At 35.3% G+C, this 21,299-nt stretch overlaps 1 protein-coding gene across 4 annotated transcripts; it reads right to left on the bottom strand.

The window, feature by feature from the left end:
• Window positions 1-3,949: 3,949 nt before the first annotated feature.
• Window positions 3,950-19,742, bottom strand: LOC128237176 (E-selectin-like). 4 transcript variants are annotated; one of them, XM_052952475.1, is made up of 9 exons: window positions 19,608-19,742; window positions 11,663-11,791; window positions 8,397-8,564; window positions 7,918-8,091; window positions 7,447-7,617; window positions 6,968-7,141; window positions 6,497-6,670; window positions 6,028-6,198; window positions 3,950-5,833 (listed from the first exon to the last, which is right to left on the bottom strand). In XM_052952475.1, the coding sequence occupies exons 1-9, from the start codon at window positions 19,672-19,674 to the stop codon at window positions 5,757-5,759; spliced, it is 1,305 nt and encodes a 434-aa protein (XP_052808435.1). In that variant the 5' UTR covers window positions 19,675-19,742; the 3' UTR covers window positions 3,950-5,756. The 4 variants fall into 4 exon arrangements, with proteins under 4 accessions (XP_052808435.1, XP_052808434.1, XP_052808433.1 ...); XM_052952474.1 differs by having other exon boundaries at window positions 6,968-7,138; window positions 7,447-7,620; XM_052952473.1 differs by having other exon boundaries at window positions 6,497-6,667; window positions 7,447-7,620.
• Between the last annotated feature and the right edge of the window lie 1,557 nt (window positions 19,743-21,299).

The raw sequence follows: 21,299 nt of genomic DNA on the forward strand, positions 1-21,299 counted from the left end.
ATTTATTGGATAACCATTACTATTCTTTTTAATTAAAGCAGAGTTGTCATAGGAGTAACCATACCCAACATGAAGCCTGGAAACAGAAATGGTTAGTTATTTCCAGTTGGAAATAACCACATGAACGTATGACTTTTATACGAGTTTGTATTCAGATGCATGTAACAAGGGCGACTGTACCAGTCAAGTGTGTTTCAATATTTGTGTTTTTAAATGTACCATCATAATTTAAATATGTTGACCTTTTATCACATTTGTTTGTACTTTTTTGTAACGAATTTAAAGAAGGGACTATAACTCATGTACCAAAAGTAATTTAAATCACTTTTACCTGTCGTAAGATATCGCCAGGACAACGTTTTTTTTTGCTTATTCTAATTTCAAAAGGAGATTTAACACCGAAGAAAATTGGTTGTTTAGTGTAACCAAAGTCGAAATAGACCTGTATGTTTTGGTGTTTAATATGTGTACCAGGAATGTTCCAATCCCTCAGTCCTTTCAGAATTACTGTCCCGTCTGGGAGGCGTTTTTTTCTGGCAAATTCTAAAAGGGGCATTAACTCCTTCAAAAATGGTAGTTTGTAACCAACGGCGATTTTGATCTGTTAGACATGTGTATCATAACATATTAAATTTCCCCTCCCAAACTTTGTTTTTTCGGAGATAAAACCTAAATGGTTGTTAGCTTATCTGCATTTAGATTTTCAAGACTGCATATTAAAACTTCATCAATGCATGGACTATCCGAATTACGCGTATGCATCTTGACCTCACATAAATGAAAGTCCAGAGCCATAACTGTTTGAAAATTAACAACAAAAACAACCCTGCTTACTTTTAAAAGTTCTAAACAATCGGTCGATTGACAATGTATAACGTCAAATTCAAATATAACGCTTTTGTTATAAAAGGTGCCGTACACAAAATTCCTAAGAAGAAATGTTTCAAAATCATTTAACCACCAGAGCATCCACCTTAATGGATATAAAAACATATATTCAAATTTCAATTTTTTATGATACTGACAGACAAGGCATAGATCAGTTAATTTGATAAATATTTTCAAATGAAATTAAAAATAAAAATCATTTGGAAAAAATGAAGCTTCAACAAACGTTTTATGATACTGGACCTGTTGCAAGAAATATATTCATTTTTAATGTTCAATAGTTGAATAAAAATATACATGTATTGATCTAAAACTAATTTTCGTTTTCGATTTATTTTATGCATCTAAGTGGTAATAAAATATATTCAATTGCGTTTTATCAGGTAAACGTGCCAATATGTATGTGCACGGCGCGTCATTTCGGAAATGGTGTCGTTGATATTCATCCCTGCCCTGTGCGCGCTGATGTTTGATTTGAATAGTGGGCCGTGCTAACATATCAAAACAGTGAAAAAAAAACTATAAAATTGATGATTTTTTTACTGTTTGGAGCGTTAAACTACTATATTTCACTGATACATTCTATAAACTACTGGAAAGCATATTATAAAACCAATTTATGATCCATCAATACAAATGCGGGTTGGCTTATATCAAATAGAATGTCCTGTCGACACTCATTTCGTATAAGCCTATACATTAGCAGATATTTGTGTAACGTAAGTATCTAAATGACAACGGTCTTTGCTTAATTTCTGACACAAAGGTACCGGTCGAACGTCAGTTATTGGACCAGTTAAAGCTGATATGAAAGCTGCTCGCTATATGCTCACATTATTCATTTTATAGTGTTCTAAAATTGTATTAATCTAAAACGCATGACGTCGTCAGTGAAACTGTGCTATGTGGCGAATTTCGTGCAATCCAGTAAAAAATAAAAAAATAAATATATCAATGTGTTTTGTCGATGTTTTTATTTTCTGTTTCAAACAAACTACGAGATGATGAGTCTTTGAGATTTGTTTTCAATTTACATCAATGGTATTTATTGTTGAAATCTTGGTACCATAAAAGTTGAACATATTTTCATGGGTGGTATTCAAAACTGGTCTTAATTTAATCTTAGAACGACGAAGTAAATACATACAGGACATATACAGTGAATGAAGTCAATGATGTATAACCATATGATTGACTGAAGTTGCATATTGAATACCACATAATTTAAGTAGAATGATAAAAAGTATATATATTATAATCGAACCCATTGATACAACTACTGGTATGTGTAATACTGTTTTAGAACTGTTAGTTGCATCGAGCAGTGTTTCTGGTTATACAAATAACGCCGCCTCATGAACGTACAGATTCCAGATTTTGACATAACCGACTTTAGTAAAGAAAAACAAAGATAAACAGAATGAGATATCCGGTGGTACAAATACGTTTTGAAAAAGAAAATCAACTCACAGTCTACTAAGACAAATACTTTTACTAAAACCCAACACGCTGTTATATAATTATTTTACCAATTTGCTTACTAATTTTGCTATCGTCAGAAATATAAAACGGAGTAATTTGCATGTATTGTCACTGAAATTTCCATTGCATTATCATATGCAACCCCGCAATACAATCATTTGTTATGTAATACCTAGTTGTATCATCAACAATTACATAAAGTAATATCGTTCAAAATTACAATAGATGCTCCAGACTGGGCTGAGGAGTAACAATTGCTGTGAGTTTGTGATTGTAATGTATTCATCTGTAACAACTTTTGTTAATATCACGAACGCAGTTAATCTTAATGCTGTTTCCTTTCTCACCACACGACTTTCATATCGTTAACTTTGGCTGAGGCACTAATAAAATCGAAAAGTATAACCATCGTTTTTCAACATCCACTTGAATAGTACATTTATGTTCGTAATCATTTCAATTACATGGAGTCCATTCTTATCATATCCGAGACTGGATTTGTTTCTGACATATTTTTTTGTATATATGTTAGTATGTTATCAATCATACATTGGCGTTTGGAACTTTATACAGGCTGTGCTGTTAGGTTTAAGAAAATGATCGTTATAATTGCAGCGTATTCATAGGTTTATCATCTTATGTTTAACTGCTTAGGTGATGGATGGACCGGGGTCCACTTGTTTCTGTCTTCATTTTCCCCGTGGCCTTAAACTTGGCAATCAACCTATTTTTTCCTCACTTTAACATTCAAACTGTGTATGCGTGACCACAAAACACTGACCAGGCACCAGAAACACCGCAAGCAGTTTGAACTGGTTGGAGGCTTCGCCATGCTCATTTCACTTGTTAGCCTTCTTATTAATTTGCCTTCTATTGACATTGATATATTAAATACAAACCTTACAAAACAACAATAAAACGGTGATTTTTTGTATCAAATATTGCAGGTTTAAATTGATTTATAGTTTCCAGACTTTGGACGATACTAGATTCGCCTTCCACTATCTATCTCTGGTCTGCAAAACTTTTCTTGAATTCATCATCTGTATTCTCTTTGTCGCAAGGCGTTGAGGGGTATGCAATGTTATTATATATTTTGTTACTTCGTCTTACCGTCTTGTTAACGAGTGTTGAAGTGTCGTAAATACATACTTTACCACCCCTTTGTTCCATCACACCATAATTTGTCTGTATATTCATACTTTCATTGTACACGCTAAAAGACTGGCACAATTATGTTGTAAGAAGATGATGAATTCCAACAAAATAGACACTCCTGACACGTTGGTTACAAAGTGAAGCATGCAATCTGAGAGCACTCGCGTATCGTTTGGGCAACGCCAACTGACACAGGTGGAAAACTCGGACAGTAGAGCAGGGTTATATGAGAACGGCTGGTCATTTAAAACAACTTAATATGATTACAAAAGATAAAAGAAAAAAATGGAAGTTTGTGTTTTCCTAGGAAAACAAATGAGGATGGACTAACGAGTGGAAGTCTTCATCTTAAATATACTTAGTAGCAATATTTTAATCCAAACAATTGTTTACCAATATGTGTTATTACATACATGTTCATGATTAGTTATGTAATTTCATCATTATTTGATGATGTACACTTGAACTCCGATAAAATAAAACATAAACTAATAATTTTATATCACTCAACATAGGGGCATTGTCATTATGGTCTTCGTTATTTGAAATACATGTAAAAAGCATCTAAGACACAATATTAATTTCAAAAACAACTGTTTAATCATATAAGGCGACTGACATATATCTCTCCAGAATACTTTTTAAAAACAATTCGATAACTTTTACGAAGGGTGTCCGGGAAGCTCGCGGAAATAAACTGTAAAATGCTAATATGTTCTTCTATTCCTCTAAAATTGTATGTATGAGAAACTGAGCCATATTGTTATTTGAATTTTTAAAAGAAAATGGATATGATTTGTTACACACGCATTAACTGTGCGATGCGTCACGGTGTTTATCACTCCATCAATGCTAAATTGCTTGCCAAAAGACGTCATGTTAGGTGCACATCTTGACGTCAAATTTGTACGTTTCAACGTTGTAGTTTCTTCCGTTAGGGTTTAATTGTGGTTTAGCAACATCGTTCGCAACAAACTGTAATACCATGACGTCAACGGGTGGCGTTGAATTGCGCGGTGTGGTGAAATCCTGTGTTGGACTCAAGAAGACACTCAGAAACTTATTAAAGAGTCGTTAACGCTGGCCTATCAGCTTGCGGGAAAATATTTGTTTACAAATTGCATGAGCAGTTTCGGAATGAAAGACTGTCGATTGAGGATGACGACAGGACTGGACGCCCGACAGTGGTATAAGCTGCACACGTGGAGAGAGTCCATGAGCTGATCAACAAAGACAGACGAGCAACACTGAGAAGCATAGCAGAAGACCTTGAACGGACTACTGTACAAGAGATACAAACAAAAGGACAAGGAATGACCAAAGTAAGCGCTCGTTTGTTTAAAGAAGCGAAAATGGAACGACGCGTGGCCTGTTCGTCAGTGTTTTTTCAGCGTTACGACACGGAGGAAGATGAAAGTCGCATAATCACAACGGACGAGACGTGGCTCTATTACTTCGACCCTGACACCAAAGTACAGTCCTTCGTTTGGAAAACTCCCAAATACCTCCGCCGAAGAAAGCTAGAGAGCAAAAAAACATTGGAAAAGAAATGTATATTTCCTTCATGGATCGACAGTGTATATTTTGCAACACCGCGTTCCAGGTCGGACCGTTAATGCCGAAAATTACTCCAAGTTACTGCGGAGTGATCTCGTGCACGCTATTCCTAGAAACGGCCGAATGTGGATCTTAACCGCATTCTCCAACAGGAAAATGCCCCGGCGCATAGAACAGCGTCCACGCAGCTGGAAATTAGTCTTTTGGGGTTCGAGATTTTGAAACATCCTACGTCCAGCCCTGATCTGGCCCCATTGGACATCCGTGTGTTTCCGGCGATAAAGCGGCAGTTGAGCGGACACCACTTCGCTACAAGTGTTGACCTTCGTCAGATGACACAGAGGATCGTGTCTACATTTGACATTGCATGGTACGCACACATTTACCGTAAATGTATTGGCAGACAAAGGACGGCACCTATGTTGACAAGGCGCTAGATTTTGACGTTGTTTACGTTATGTAATGTCATCCGTGCGCCGGAGTGTACTGGATGGTATTTTTTATTTCCATTTATGGTTAAATTGTTCAATGTAATCGTTTGATAGTGATTCATTTGCATAACGGAATATAAAATATTATTATGCCGAATTTCATTTTCAGAATAGCCCATTTTACGACAATCTATTGCAATTCCGCGAATTCCCGGACACCCCTCGTATATCTTAAGAAAACTAGAACATGGCGACGACCAAAATTGTTGAAGCAACAGCCAACCAAGTGGAAATCACCAGAGCATCCGCCTTAGAATCTGAAAATAAACGAATTATAAACGTACATTTTCTAAAGATATTCTTAGCATAAAAAGTATGCTTCTTTTATCTTTAACCAAACTCTTGTATACACTATTTTTGCTAAAAGTGATCAAACCTTGTACAAACATTTTATAAACGGGTAAAACTTTTCAATAACTGATTGAGCAAATGTTTCTTAAAGCTTTCTTACCTTGCTGACAAGTTGGTTCAGAACCGCTCCAGCCAGAAGCTTCACACGTGCGGGTACTGTCACCTACCAACGTGTAGCAACTGTTGCAACTATAAGTTGCCGTCGACCCCTCTGTTGTTGCCGGAGCAGAGACTTGGCCGTTAGCGGGGTTAGATAGGGACCCACAGTCTTCTAAATAATAATTGAAAAATGAGTAAATCAGTCTAGTTACTACAAGCTATATCATCATACGCGCATACTAGTTTGACACGCTTTCCATGACTAACAAAGAGTTGGCTTTTAATGAACTCAATCACATACAGTTTTTAAACTAGGAACACTAGTTTATAACGTCTCTGATGTATACGACACACAGTTCCCTTCACATACATATACTATCTTGGCAAAAAGCTATAACTGCTCAAACGTTTCTTACAATGGTCGAACGTTACATGTACTGGTCAAATACGAGAACAAGCAGTGACCTTACCTTGCTGACAAGTTGGTTCAGAACCGTTCCAGACGCCAGAAGCTTCACACGTGCGGGTACTGTCACCTACCAACATGAAGCCACTGTTGCAACTATAAGTTGCCGTCGATCCCTCTGTTGTAGCCAGGAAAGATACCTGGCCGTTGGCGGGGTTAGATAGGGACCCACAGTCTACTAAATAATAATTGATAAATGAGTAAATCAGTCTAATTACTACAAGCAAAATCATCATACGCGCATACTAGTTTGACACGCTTTCCATGACTAACAAAGAATTGGCTTTCAATGAACTCAATCACATACACCCTTTCAACTAAGAACACTAGTTTATAACGTCTCTGATCTATACACACACAGTTTCCTTTATAAACATAAACTATCTTGGCAAAAAACTATAACTGCTCAAACGTTTCTTACAATGGTCGAACGTTACATGTATTGGTCAAATACGAGATCAAGCAGCGACCTTACCTTGCTGACAAGTTGGTTCAGAACCGTTCCAGACGCCAGAAGCTTCACACGTGCGGGTACTGTCACCTACCAACATGAAGCCACTGTTGCAACTATAAGTTGCCGTCGATCCCTCTGTTGTAGCCAGGGAAGATACCTGGCCGTTGGCGGGATTAGATAGGGACCCACAGTCTACTAAATAATAATTGAAAAATGAGTAAATCAGTCTGACTACTACAAGCAAAATCATCATACTCGCATACTAGTTTGACACGCTTTCCATGACTAACAAAAAGTTGGCTTTCAATGAACTCAATTACATACAGCTTTCCAACTAACAACACTAGATTATAACGTCTCTGATCTACACGTCACACAGTTCCCTTCCCTTCATATACATATTCTATCGGGGCAAAAAAAACTTTAACTGCTCAAACGTTTCTTACACTGGTCGAACATTACATGTACTGGTCAAATACGAGAACAAGCAGTGACCTTACCTTGCTGACAAGTTGGTTCAGAACCGTTCCAGACGCCAGAAGCTTCACACGTGCGGGTACTGTCACCTACCAACATGAAGCCACTGTTGCAACTATAAGTTGCCGTCGATCCCTCTGTTGTAGCCAGGAAAGATACCTGGCCGTTGGCGGGGTTAGATAGGGACCCACAGTCTACTAAATAATAATTGATAAATGAGTAAATCAGTCTAATTACTACAAGCAAAATCATCATACGCGCATACTAGTTTGACACGCTTTCCATGACTAACAAAGAATTGGCTTTCAATGAACTCAATCACATACACCCTTTCAACTAAGAACACTAGTTTATAACGTCTCTGATCTATACACACACAGTTTCCTTTATAAACATAAACTATCTTGGCAAAAAACTATAACTGCTCAAACGTTTCTTACAATGGTCGAACGTTACATGTATTGGTCAAATACGAGATCAAGCAGCGACCTTACCTTGCTGACAAGTTGGTTCAGAACCGTTCCAGACGCCAGAAGCTTCACACGTGCGGGTACTGTCACCTACCAACATGAAGCCACTGTTGCAACTATAAGTTGCCGTCGATCCCTCTGTTGTAGCCAGGGAAGATACCTGGCCGTTGGCGGGATTAGATAGGGACCCACAGTCTACTAAATAATAATTGAAAAATGAGTAAATCAGTCTGACTACTACAAGCAAAATCATCATACTCGCATACTAGTTTGACACGCTTTCCATGACTAACAAAAAGTTGGCTTTCAATGAACTCAATTACATACAGCTTTCCAACTAACAACACTAGATTATAACGTCTCTGATCTACACGTCACACAGTTCCCTTCCCTTCATATACATATTCTATCGGGGCAAAAAAAACTTTAACTGCTCAAACGTTTCTTACACTGGTCGAACATTACATGTACTGGTCAAATACGAGAACAAGCAGAGACCTTACCTTGCTGACAAGTTGGTTCAGAACCGCTCCAGCCAGAAGCTTCACACGTGCGGGCACTGCCACCTACCAATATGAAGCCACTGTTGCAACTATAAGTTGCCGTCGATCCCTCTGTTGTAGTCGGGGCAGAAACCTGGCCGTTGGCGGGATTGGATAGTGACCCACAGTCTGCATTTTATTTTTAATTTTAAAGAAATAATGTCTTCAATGGCTAGCATAGATTTGTCAATGAACCCCAATCAAATACATAAGGCAATTGACTCAGAATTCAACCAATGCATAACGACTCTGAGCTTCACGTTACGCAGTTCCATCCATATACTATCGTTGCAAAAGGTCAAGGCTGTCACGGGCATACGAACATTGCACACGAAATAAAGGAATTTCAGTTTTCAATGTGATTTTATATACAGTAGCAAAACCTTTTACATACTTGCTTAACCGAGTACATTCCATACCATTTGCGCTCGCGTCGCAGGTAAGCTCTGAACAATCCCACCCGGTGAAAACTTTATTCTAAAGCCAATCGCTATTACACAACATATTTTCAAGCCGATACGCACAATCAAATTCGAATGTCTGTCCAACACAGTTTTGAATACATAATGCATACATGAGTATGTAAATGCAACAGTTTTTAATCTCAAATTACAAATATTATACAAATGCTAAAAATAAGTTCATATGTTTAATTCAAAACTGTGAAATCTATCATCTGAACTGTCACGCACGGAATTTCGTCTGTGGCGAATATAGATTTATAGTATATTTAAAATTATGGAAACAATAAATAATTTAGTATTTTACCAAATGCAGATTTGACCTTCTGACTCAAATTTTAGAATTAACTTTAATATTGATATTCCAACTGAACCTTTAAGTATTTAAAATACAAGGAAACAATTTGGGGAAAACCGGACATCTACCATTTGCAGGGAAAGATTTCTCTTCTTTCTCAATCCTTTTCACATTCGAAAGATACGTCTTCGGGAACAAGGTTTTTACCATCCATCATTTATAACTAAATTTATTAAACACAGTCCAATTCCCAATGCTACCATGACATAACTTGACATAAAGTTCCAACACAGCAAGAAACATCAAACGACGTCACCCTTGTCTAAAGTTATGCAGCTTAAACATACCCGTGTATTTCACCCTACTGACTCCTAAAGAAGTACCAAGGGTTAGTGATAGCACAATTTGCCAACATTACAACTGTCACCCCGTATATCTAATGCTTTAGAACGGAAATCATGTGTCTGTTTTTAGTTACAGCCACATTGACCATGATCCTACCTACCCCCTAACATACTCCCAATGAATGTTTTAACACCATCCTTATACAAAAGATGAATATTATAAGCTATACATAAATCAAGTATTTGAGCAGAAACTATCTTTTTCTACTTGGTAATCTATACCAAAAACACCCTCTTTGAAAAAAGCTCCATATATAGCAAATTCAATCACTCTAAGTTAGGTATTGAATAAATTACTATGCGAAAATCTTTTTTTATTTTTAATGTTACAGCGATCTCATTGATCTCCAAAGCAATAAACAATGACGTGTAACCATAACCCTATGTGTATACCAAGTTCTAACGCTAAAAGTTATTGATAATTCAACTTTTCGAGCGAAAAATCATTTGATACCTACTTTTGGTAGCAGTGATTTTGACCTTGACCTAACTTGCCCGAAAAACAACAACAGGGCACGACTTGAAATAAGCTTCTTTCACAACATCTTCCTCCAATATATGTTATTCTTAACGCAAGCGATTAAGCGGAAACCATTATTCTATTTTTAGTAACAAGGACCTTTACCTTCACTCCTGTGGTTTTGTCTTCATATCAACTTTTTATATAATCAGGTTCATTCATAGACATGATATAATTTAGTTATTGAGGTGAGACAGTGGTATAAGCAACAGAGACATTGACTCTACTGTCTCCACAAGCACTTCACAAAAGCTTCTTTTTAAACAATTTCTATCAATATATGTCACTGACAGGAAACATTTGTTTCTATTGTTAGTTACGATCCCAACGTACGTGTTAAAACATGTTTTCTTCTCTAACAAGCATCATTATTGACCTCGAACCCACAAAACCCAAAGCCATTCCCAAGTTACTTCTACACATATGATACCTATATAACAAGTTGCACTTATATCAAGCAATAAAATATTTGGCGGAAGCCATTTCTTTGATGAACCACCAACCGCTGACCATCCAACGGGACAAACGTATCCCGATTCGATAACCAGACTTGTTCTTTTAAGACCTGGTTAAAACTGAACCACAGGAGTAATAACTTGTCGAATTAACGTTTAATAAGAAGTATAGACTATATAAGGGTAAATAACATAAAAGATAAACCTCCCCTTTTATGGGAAATTAACAACTACCACCATCAGAAAAATCCCCATTCATGAGTTCATGCCCTTATGTTTCTTCCTCAGGGTCGCGAACAATTCCCTTGTTTTGGACAAATAGTCAAGCCAAAGGGAATGGTGTTATTATGTTTGCTTTTCCTAACACAGCATCCTGCTTTAAGTTCCGTTAAATCGTACCATGCCAAAAACACATTCCACTAAACAAAAGTTGAAATTAGCCTGTGAAAAAGCACTTGCGTGTCGGTATATTAAAACGACGTCAAATGTATGTATTCTAGCCTCTTTAAGATTCCTTACAAAATAGTTAATTATGTAATATTTACACATCAACTTTCATTCCTTAAATGAACTGCTTTTAGGCAATTGCGTTTATCAATCGATGAACGCAGCATCTTCGGATATGTTCGGATCGCAATTCATCGTATAACAAGATACATGAAAACTATTGATCTTGTTATTGTTTGTATTGTGTCCGAAGGTCCCGTAAAACATAAATCGACATTAAAGAAAGTGTTAATTTATTATGTTTTAAATGTATTGTTGCCATAAGTGTTTCAATTTAAGTTTCTTTTCCCGCGTTATTGTGACGTCATTTGAAAAAAATGTTTCCGGTTACATTCGAGTCGTTCTATTTACAGAATGGGTAAGAAATGATTACTGAAAGTTTTCCTTAAATGAAATGAAGTATTTTTTAACAAATATTAAATGAAATAATGAGCTAATGGTGTAAATATAAGTAATGAATTGCGGGGTTGATGTCATTATCGGGGATATGAACGCAAATTGGCTGGTCAAAGTACGACACCAATTGCGTTCATACCCCGATAATAACATCAACGCGCAATTCATTCCTTAAACAGAACATACCGTAATCACAGCCGTCATTGGCAGCGTTTGCCGTGTATCCCTGTGAAGAAACGCACATGCATGTCTGGGTAACGATCGTGTCACATAACGAGTTTGATAGGGACGCGCAGTCACTTGTATCCGTACAGGCTGCAAAAATAGTTAAAGGTGCATATATTATGAAATTGTTTGTATGCAAGAAATAACTTCATCGTCACCCGACATTATCGGCGTAAGCTAATGTTGGTGTTGTTATTGTTGTTGTTTTTCTAAAAAAGGTCAAAAGTAATTCCCGTAGTTACTCTTCCAGATGTTAATTGTATAATGAGAATCATGAACATGTATGTTAGTATGTAATGACGGTTTTAAACATTCCAATCCTTTTTATAATAGGGTATTTGTCGCATTGGAATTGTTGTTTTGAACGCTATTACAATTGTCAACCAACTATTCCTACAACACGCGTGCGAAACAGTGGCTCCAGCTGTGTATGAAAAAGAGCCAATGACACTTCCGAGCTAGAGCAAAAGAACGGATATCATCTGAAAACATAAGTATGACTCGTTATTTTATCTAATATCACAATTATGAGGGCTTATTTGAGAAATCGGGGAATACAGTGCCATATAAATATGTATAATCTTCACACGTATTTCATTTTTTTGTAAACATATTGTTAATGGAGTAATAAAACCGACTCTCCTATCAAACACACGCATGTTTACAAACGAAAGTAGAACATTTTCACCAATTTTCAGCTGAATTTCACCCAAGAAGCTTACATTTAAGGTAAAACCAGTATTATCGAGTGCTTTTATTTTGTCTGGAATAAAAATGATCGCCTGTTTACCGGAATAAGCATGTTTATACTCTTTTTCTGGGTTGAGCTGGAGCCAAAAGCCAGGGAGCTGGAGCCAAAGCGTGGAGGTTGAGCCAATACGCTGTATAATAATGCACTCTACTCGGCATATTTGGAATAGTTGAAGATCTGTATTTATTACTAGTATTAAGATATTTTGGTATTTTTAAAATATGTAATTATTTATAAATAGTTAATGCAATTCATCTGATAATGGGCGTTGCAATCTCAGAAATGTCGATGTAGCTAAACAATCCTTTCACAACATCTATTTAATTATATGGTTACTGTTTTTTGACCAGTGTTTTACTCCAATCAGATTCCAAAATAAATTAATTGTAGTGGATCAAAGAAACTGTGTCATTTAACAAATATTAGATAGACGAAAAACTGGTAAACTATGTTCTCAATTACATCAACTTTATTAAATTAAATGACCGCTAGTACACCAATCGGATTGAATACGTGTTAGTGTTATTTTTCTTATTTTCCTGTACATTTAATTGATATTTGCTATATATGTATAGGTACACTATTTACCGACATTAAACGCAAGCTTGACTTAGTTTAAGTGAAAACAAGTGTGCATTCTTACAATAATTCATTGTTTCCTCGACCAGTAAGGTAGCACACGATATTAAGCCAATAAACATCAGTGTGTGTGTGATCTTTTATTTAGGATTGACAAAGTTAGTTGCTAGACATTTATGGAGGCTATTCGTTGCCAAAAGTCCAGACATGTGATTCCCACAATGTGCTTCTTAATCGTACTAAATATCTCTTACATTTGTCAATGTAGACGTGCTATTTGTTGTTTCTATTCGTCAGTTTTTCCGTATTGATTTGTCATTTGTCCTTATAGTAGTCAAAATGTATATTTGTCAGATTTACCTTGTATACACTCACTAAAACATAGATCGTATAACTTGCCTTTAACAATATGATGATGTAATTTAGAAAGCCGAATCATGCATTATATGTAAAACTGCAATCCTGCAGTCGACACTCACATTCGTAAAATGAACATTTGCATTCCAACAAGTCCAGGTTTACAAAAGTGAATTGACAAGTTCAGAATTACAAGGATAGACGATTTCGCCTATACCTTATATGGTAAATGTCACCGAAAGAAAGAAGGTGAATGGGCGGAGCTAACGAATCGAATTTTCTTTCGTTTATTTCCGTCGAATCAAGCAAGGGATATAACATCTTCGCCTACTTCCTGTAAATTCCCGGTTGTAAGTCCGAGTACTCTCTCTTTATTTCACAATAAAATCTAACATTAACTTCATCTTTTATTTTATTTTGACGATCCTAAATGGGTTATAAATCACCATATTATTTAGTCAGTTGCAGTTGGGTGTATCTGAGCTGGGCTCACGGACCCAGATTTATACTGCCACTGTCAGTTTTTTTACTTATATACCCAAGCAAGCAAAAAATGTTCATTTATTTTATTTACAAGTGGAACATGGGTGGGTCGTTCAGTGTGGGGGGGGGGGGGTAGATGTAGGGTCTGTGTCCCCCCCCCAGTTGGCAAGGAAACTTAAAGGTTATATTTTTTGCCAATATTTCTCAGAAAAAAGTACTGAATTACGCCATAATGCACCAATTCAGACTAAAAACTATTTAAATCAATCTAGTGGTAATACCCCTAAACCGGTAAATTAGAAAAAATCCTGGAGCGAAATTGCTCCCGAAATTTTTTAAATTGAATCTCCGAGTACTTTGTAGTACCACTTCCCACATTTTAAACACATTAATGTCATGCCCACTCGAGGGATCATGTCCAAAAAGTTGTGCCCCTAAGTAACGCCCCTCTAACGCAAGTCTCTGTTCAAAACCTGCTCCAGCAAACCCACGAAACTTTTGATGGACATCATAATTATATCCACCTAGTTTTGTCTGATGTTATACATTTACTATCTTAATAAGCATGTATGGTGTAAACGTGTAATTTCAATACATCATTGAAACAAAATATCCATGTGGATGTAAGAACAGCCCTCCAACCCACTTGTGTCCCCCAGTTATGAATTACGGGATCTGCCACTGTGAACCATAACAATCAAGTTGGGGATTTCAAGAACATGAAAAAATAGATATCGTGAGTCTTAGATTAGAAAAACAAACGCGCGATTTTCCCATCCAAAAGGGCTAGGGCCGCTTCACTTAAACGTGAAAAAAAGCCCTGACTGTTGAGTTTGGGTGGGGTATAAAAGGTAGCAGCAAGTAATAATTGTTTATTAGCAATAAATTGACTTCATCATTAAAATACTTTATTAATTACTTATGAAATATTATTGGAGTTATATGAAGTTGTAATCTTAGTGTATTTTATCCATACAGTTCCAGCTACCAGGTAATAAACCTCTGGGGCATCTTAGTGAATAATTTCAACTTAACGAAAATTTAGATTTTTTTCTTAGTAAATTTTAAATTATCTAATATTACTTGCAATCTTAAACATTGCAAAAAGGCAAGAAAGTGTCCTCCAATGGTAGAATTTAAAAAAGTGTTTATGGTAATTTAAAGCTGCACTCTCACAGATTGACAGTTTTGACAACCTTTTTTTGTCCCAGACTCGGCTGATTTTGGCAGCAATGCTTTCTATACAAATAATAAGATTACTCACAATAAAACAGATCTAAATTGTTTGGAAAACTGCCGACATTTTTTTTATTTATCTTAAAACGTTACTGTAGTATCACTTTAAGTCATAAAACATCAATTTGCGAAGGTAAAACTGAAAAACTGTATCTGATCTTTTGTCAGCAGTCTTATACCACTGGTATCTAGACATTTACGCAAAAATTGGCTTATTCCAAAACAAAAAATAAAAATAGTTGTCAACACGGTCAATCTGTGAGAGTGCAGCTTTAAAAGAAAAATAAGACAATGGGACTTTTCATTCTTGAAGTATAATTAAATGCTAATGACTTACATTTTGTTGTGTTTGAGTCAAGTATCATTTTGCATACATCTCATTTTATGTCATATGTGCGTATTAATTACTATTATATAGACAAAAATCCATCCTGTTTCCAAATCATAGTCCATAGTGTCATAATATAGAGATTCGTAATTTCCATAATAAGGTTCGCAATGTCCATTGTCCAAAGTATCCATAATTGGTTTAAATAGAGCCGAGTGATAACGGAAATTTCCGAAAGACGTAAGGAGGAGTTAAGGCATGGTTAAGGTGGAGCTATCTATAAATTAAATTAAATTCATCTCGTAAACATGTTCAACTGCGAATGAAAAGTCACCACCATACAATATACTTTGTAGAACTACGAACTGAAATCTGTCTTTTACACACCGCAATGCAAAAAATCGGCATGTGACTTTCACAGAATGACGTGTGTTTACCATACACAACTTTATAAACACGACTGAATCGTCTGTTGAATAGATGCAACGAGAATAAAACTCCAATCGTTTCAATGAAAAATGAAAATATGCAGTGTAAAATGTAAACATACAACCGATGAGTTGGCGGTTGTGAAATGTAAATTGGTAAATCATCAATGTTACAAGCCTAAAATACACACATACACGTCTGGAGGTTTGGCAACGAATGGCCTCCATAGACATTGTGGGTAAAGTGATGGTTCCCGATAGTACAGCCACAACGCCAGACTTAAAACGGATCACTAACTGGTTTAAGTGTACATTTTTTTGTCATTGAAAAGCTAATGTATTTGTTTACATTACGGTTCAAAAGTTATACATGGAAGTTCATCGCATTTTTTTCTTTACCACCCGACTTTAATTAAAACACTTTGTAAAATCCCTTAACCCTTTTAAGATGCAGATATTGTCAAACTTAATCAATTTATCATAATATAACACAACACAGGTTTGCTTTATTATTACGATAACTTAAAAAAATAAACACCTTATAAGTATCCTCGCCCACTTTTATATACATAAGAATAAATGAATAAACATACATCTAACAGAACAAAATAGATACCAGTTTTTGCTGCACATCTGACTTTCTGACTAGGAACATATCGAGGAGTTATACATATAACATTTTTTTTTATTTAGTAATCTTTATTAATAAAGAATTTAGCGTTCGGAATTTGCCGATATTTCTCATAATTATACAGCGTATTGGCTCAGCCTCCACGCTTTGGCTCCAGCTCCCTGGCTTTTGGCTCCAGCTCAACCCAGAAAAAGAGTATCAACATGTATTCCGGTAAACAGGCGGTCTTTTTAATTCCAGACAAAATATAAGCACATTATAATACTACTTTAATCTTAAATGTAAGCTTCTTGAGTAAAATTCAGCTGAAAATTGGTGAAAGTGTTCTACTTTCGTTTGTAAACATGCATGTGTTTGATGGGAGAATCGGTTTTATAAATAATTCCATAAACAATATGTTTACAAAATAAACGAAATACGTGTGAAGATTAAAAATACTTATATGGCACTGTATTCCCCGATTACTCAAATAAGCCCTCATAATTGTGATATTAGATAAAATAACGAGTCATACTTACGTTTTACGATGATATCCGTTGTTTTGCTCTAGCTCGGAAGTGTCATTGGCTCTCTTTTATACACAGCTCCTAAAAGAGCTGGAGCCACTGTTTCACAGCCGCGTACAGGCGCCCTTTCCTGTAGGCCCTCATTCACTGACGTCTTAAGCCCGATTGCAGAAAAGTGAATTCTAACGTGTTTCGAAATAACTTAAAGATGCACTCTTACTCCAAAATAAGATTAACCACAATTAATAATTTAATACAATTGTTTCAATTTACCGAAAAGGATATATGTCGAAAACAATGGTACTTATGAAGGATACCGAGTTAAATTTGAAAGAAATGAGCATAAAACACGGTATTTCTACCTAATGAGACTACAGTAGATCACAGTAAATATTTTAGCATTCACCCAATCATTTAATATTATTGCGCATCTGCTCTTAAAGCACTCTCACAAATATACCGTTTTACAACTTTTTTATTTTTGGTCTTGGAAAGAGTAAATTTTTGCGTAAATATCTGCAAACCAATGATAAAAGATTGCTGGCAAAAGATCAGATCACAGATTCTTATATTTGCGTTCGAAAATTAATGTTTTATGTCTTAAACCGTTACTAACGGCTATAGAAAAAATGCATACAACATCAATTTTTGAACTTAAATATGAAAATCTGCGATCTATTTTTTTGTCAGCAGTCTTATATCACTGGTTTCCATGTTTTTTTGTATAAATTGGCTCGTTCCAAGACAAAAAATAAAAAAAGTTGTCAAAACGTTCAATCTGTGAGAGTTCAGCTTTAAATACACGGTTACAAATTTGCTATCAGTAACTAATATTTTCCATAAATGCATTATTTAGAAAGTAGTTAAAAGTTTATCACTCAAAATGTATGTTTATTGTACATGTGTATGTATTGGTTTTGAATAAGCGTGTCACGTTAAGAGCAAGAAATACCATTGATGAAAAGCTTCAAAGGACGCCAAGAGTAAGTTTTTAATGTTAACAGATTCGTATGGAAATGAATGACAAACGATATTCAAATACAGCTTTTCTTAATTAGTATTTTATCGATTCAATTAAATACACCGTGACTTTTCTACATCCAGCCAATGTGTACAATAAGGGTTGTAACGATACTCCAAAAAAGGTATCACAAGAACCCTCTCTGTATATATTGCGATACGTATTCTGTTATATTTTAGCAATCTTAAGGGTCATTGCAGATTAGTCTAAAATAATAGACGTGTTATACGGGATTCTTCCAATCCCTAACGTCTAAACGGGAATGTGCAAAAAACGGGGGTGTTTTAAAAATATCGAAATTGTTTTAAGTGAAGTATTTTATGGTTGAAATTGATCATAAAGAGTTATATTCATATTTTACCATGTAAGTGAATTGTTATTTTACACTAAACAAGCATTTAATGCATTAAAACAAGTTGTTTACCTTTCCAATAAAACGAAAGTTAACTGACACAGAAAACAATTATGCGAAGGGGAATAACTCGATACAATCGTAATAACTCGGCCTCCTCCGACAAAGCTTCGAGATAGACCTCGTTATACAATCGTAACAACTCGGCCATGGCCGAAATGTTCCGAGCGATTTAAAACTGTGCCCTGAAGCCTTGCAGGTGCCCTTCATGTATATATCGTTATGTTTTGACAGAATGAAATGAAAAAAAGCTGTCAAACTCATAATTATAAGTTGGATATTTATTTTTTGTGTACGGAACTAATATAACATAACATTATCTGGTAATATTTCTTATTTTTATGATATTTTATAGACTCTATATGCTTTAACCCGGAATCCTGATCTGAACAACTACCCACTTTTGATACTAAACAATTTGTACGTGAAGGATTTGCCATATCGAAAATCTAAAAAAAATCCGCCAACGTACAATTATTTGGACTAATTGCAGATACGCTGATAATACTGATGTGCATATTCTCTAATAGTGACTTTTAATTATAATGTTATTTCTTATTTATCTGTTATAATATTTAAAACATTAAAATGGCAGTTGCATGTTATTTAACACAAGCCCAAACTCACTTGTTAAAAAAACATGACAGCTTATTCTTAACTGTGCGTATGTACATAATTAGCTGTCAACCACATACGCATATGTGGACAATAACATATCAATCAAATATGCCTGAAAATGTTTTGAAGAATAATGACAAATGATGCATTCAAGTATGACAGAAATAGACATTTGATAAAATCTAATGATTGCATAAAAGTAACGGTAATGTTCTCGTTACGTTACAAAGTGCAATATCGTGTCTTGAGTTTCTGAACATTTGCCCTGAAAGTTCTTTAAAGTACACCCAAGTCTAACTAAACAACACTGAAAAATAATGTGAATTTGGAATTGACCGTAGGAAAAATTAGTCTACTAAATTAAAACAAATACATAAATAGAATATGGTATAAAGCATAGTCTAGAATTGTCTGCATGCCATATTTTTTAAAACATAATACGATAAATGTTTTGGCTTTGACGCAACAGAAATAACTGTCGTAATATGAAGTCAACGTTAAGTAAAACTCCCAGTGCGAATTTGTAAAATAAACAAAGATAAAAGTGAAATCATACTTGTAACACCAATTTGTCCTTCCACCACATGAAGAAAATAAAGAGATATCCAAAGAAGTAACATCATTATCTATTTTTTTTTCAAGTTTATCGCAGCGTGTATTGAAAGTGCTTAAGTCGACCAGCACCTAAGCGCATTTGAAATTTATACGGGAATTGCATAGACACGGGTTAATGCAGGAGTCGCAGTGGCCGCTCAACGAATACATTGCTGGAGGGGGAGGGATTTACCGTTGTTACAGTTTACCTCTTCATTTAATAATACTTTAAACCTAATATACTCGACATAATTATGAGAAAGGAAAAAAAAACTATGTTTGTATTCAATTAACCTTATTTGGGTGAGAGTGGTCTAGTGGTATAGGTGTCCGCCTCTCTCCCTAGAGGTTGTGGGTTCGATCCCCACCAGGGGTACTTTCTCATGCCCTCTCAAAAAGGACACAGTACTGGTTTCTGCCCAGGAAACGGACTCGAGAGTAATATTAATATTATAAGCTATCAGCTTTCGTCACAATCGAGCTTAAATAAATTAGTATAAACCAATTAACCTTTTTCATTTTTAAGGTATCAATATTTGGTTATGGAGCCGGACGTACACTATACCAGTAGGGTTCATAAGCGAGATTTATATGGCAAAATTTCATAAACTTTCTATTACTTACGCTCAAAACAGTAAATTGACACTTTAAAACCATGTTTGCATCTATTATTTTACAGATTTCGAAAAGAATACCGGAAAATTTACAAACAAATAATCAAAGATATTGGCTATGTTGCCTTAAAAAAGGATGTGTAAAAATGAGTGACGACATTTCGGATGCATCATGAATACGTCGGTATTAAGCGATTTTTTTTCATAATGACGTTCGATTTACAAATCATATGCGTTCTGTAGAACAGTGAAAGCAATCCCCAATGTTGTCACAACCGATATCAACAGCTAACATCCCCGATATTGACCGATATTGGACGCTTGCGACCAAACTAAGTTTATAAGTACTAAAATTTACGTATTTGATAAAATGGGACATATTTTATATCACCAGTCAGTCAATAACAGTAACAGTTTGTGTATACCACGTGACAAATTGCGTCATGAATGCTATGTCGGAAGGCAATATTTCGCTTCGAATGAAGGCCTTAAAACTGCACTCTCACAGATAGACGTTTTGACAACTTTTTTATTTTTTGTCTTGGAACGAGCCAATTTTTGTGAAAACAATGAAAACCATTGATATAAGACTGCTGACAAACAATTAAATCGCATATTTTTATCTCTATGTTCAAAAATTCATGTTTTATGCATTTTCCTTAAACCATTAGTAAAGGTTCAAGCCATAAAACATTAATTTTCGAACTGAAATATAAAAATCTGTGCTCTGATCTTTTGTCAGCAATCTTTTATCATTAGTTTCAGATATTTACGCAAAAATTTGCTCTTACCGAAATAAAGATTGATGTATGACATACGTTGAGTTAACGTTCGATAGTTTCCGTTTGGCTAAATCGATTGGAACAATTGTGGTTTAAAATTAAAGTGTTTTTTTGTTATTATAAGCGAATGAAAAAGGATACTTTAGTTGCAACCCTGTGGCTATGTGCTAATATTAACGTGTTATATTCGTTGATTTACATAACTTATATATTAAAAGCATTCCCATTGTTTACCAGTCTTACTAGTCTTCTAATTAA

This window comes from Mya arenaria, chromosome 6 (genome assembly GCF_026914265.1).
Source record: "Mya arenaria isolate MELC-2E11 chromosome 6, ASM2691426v1".
In the NCBI taxonomy this organism is placed as follows: domain Eukaryota; kingdom Metazoa; phylum Mollusca; class Bivalvia; order Myida; family Myidae; genus Mya; species Mya arenaria.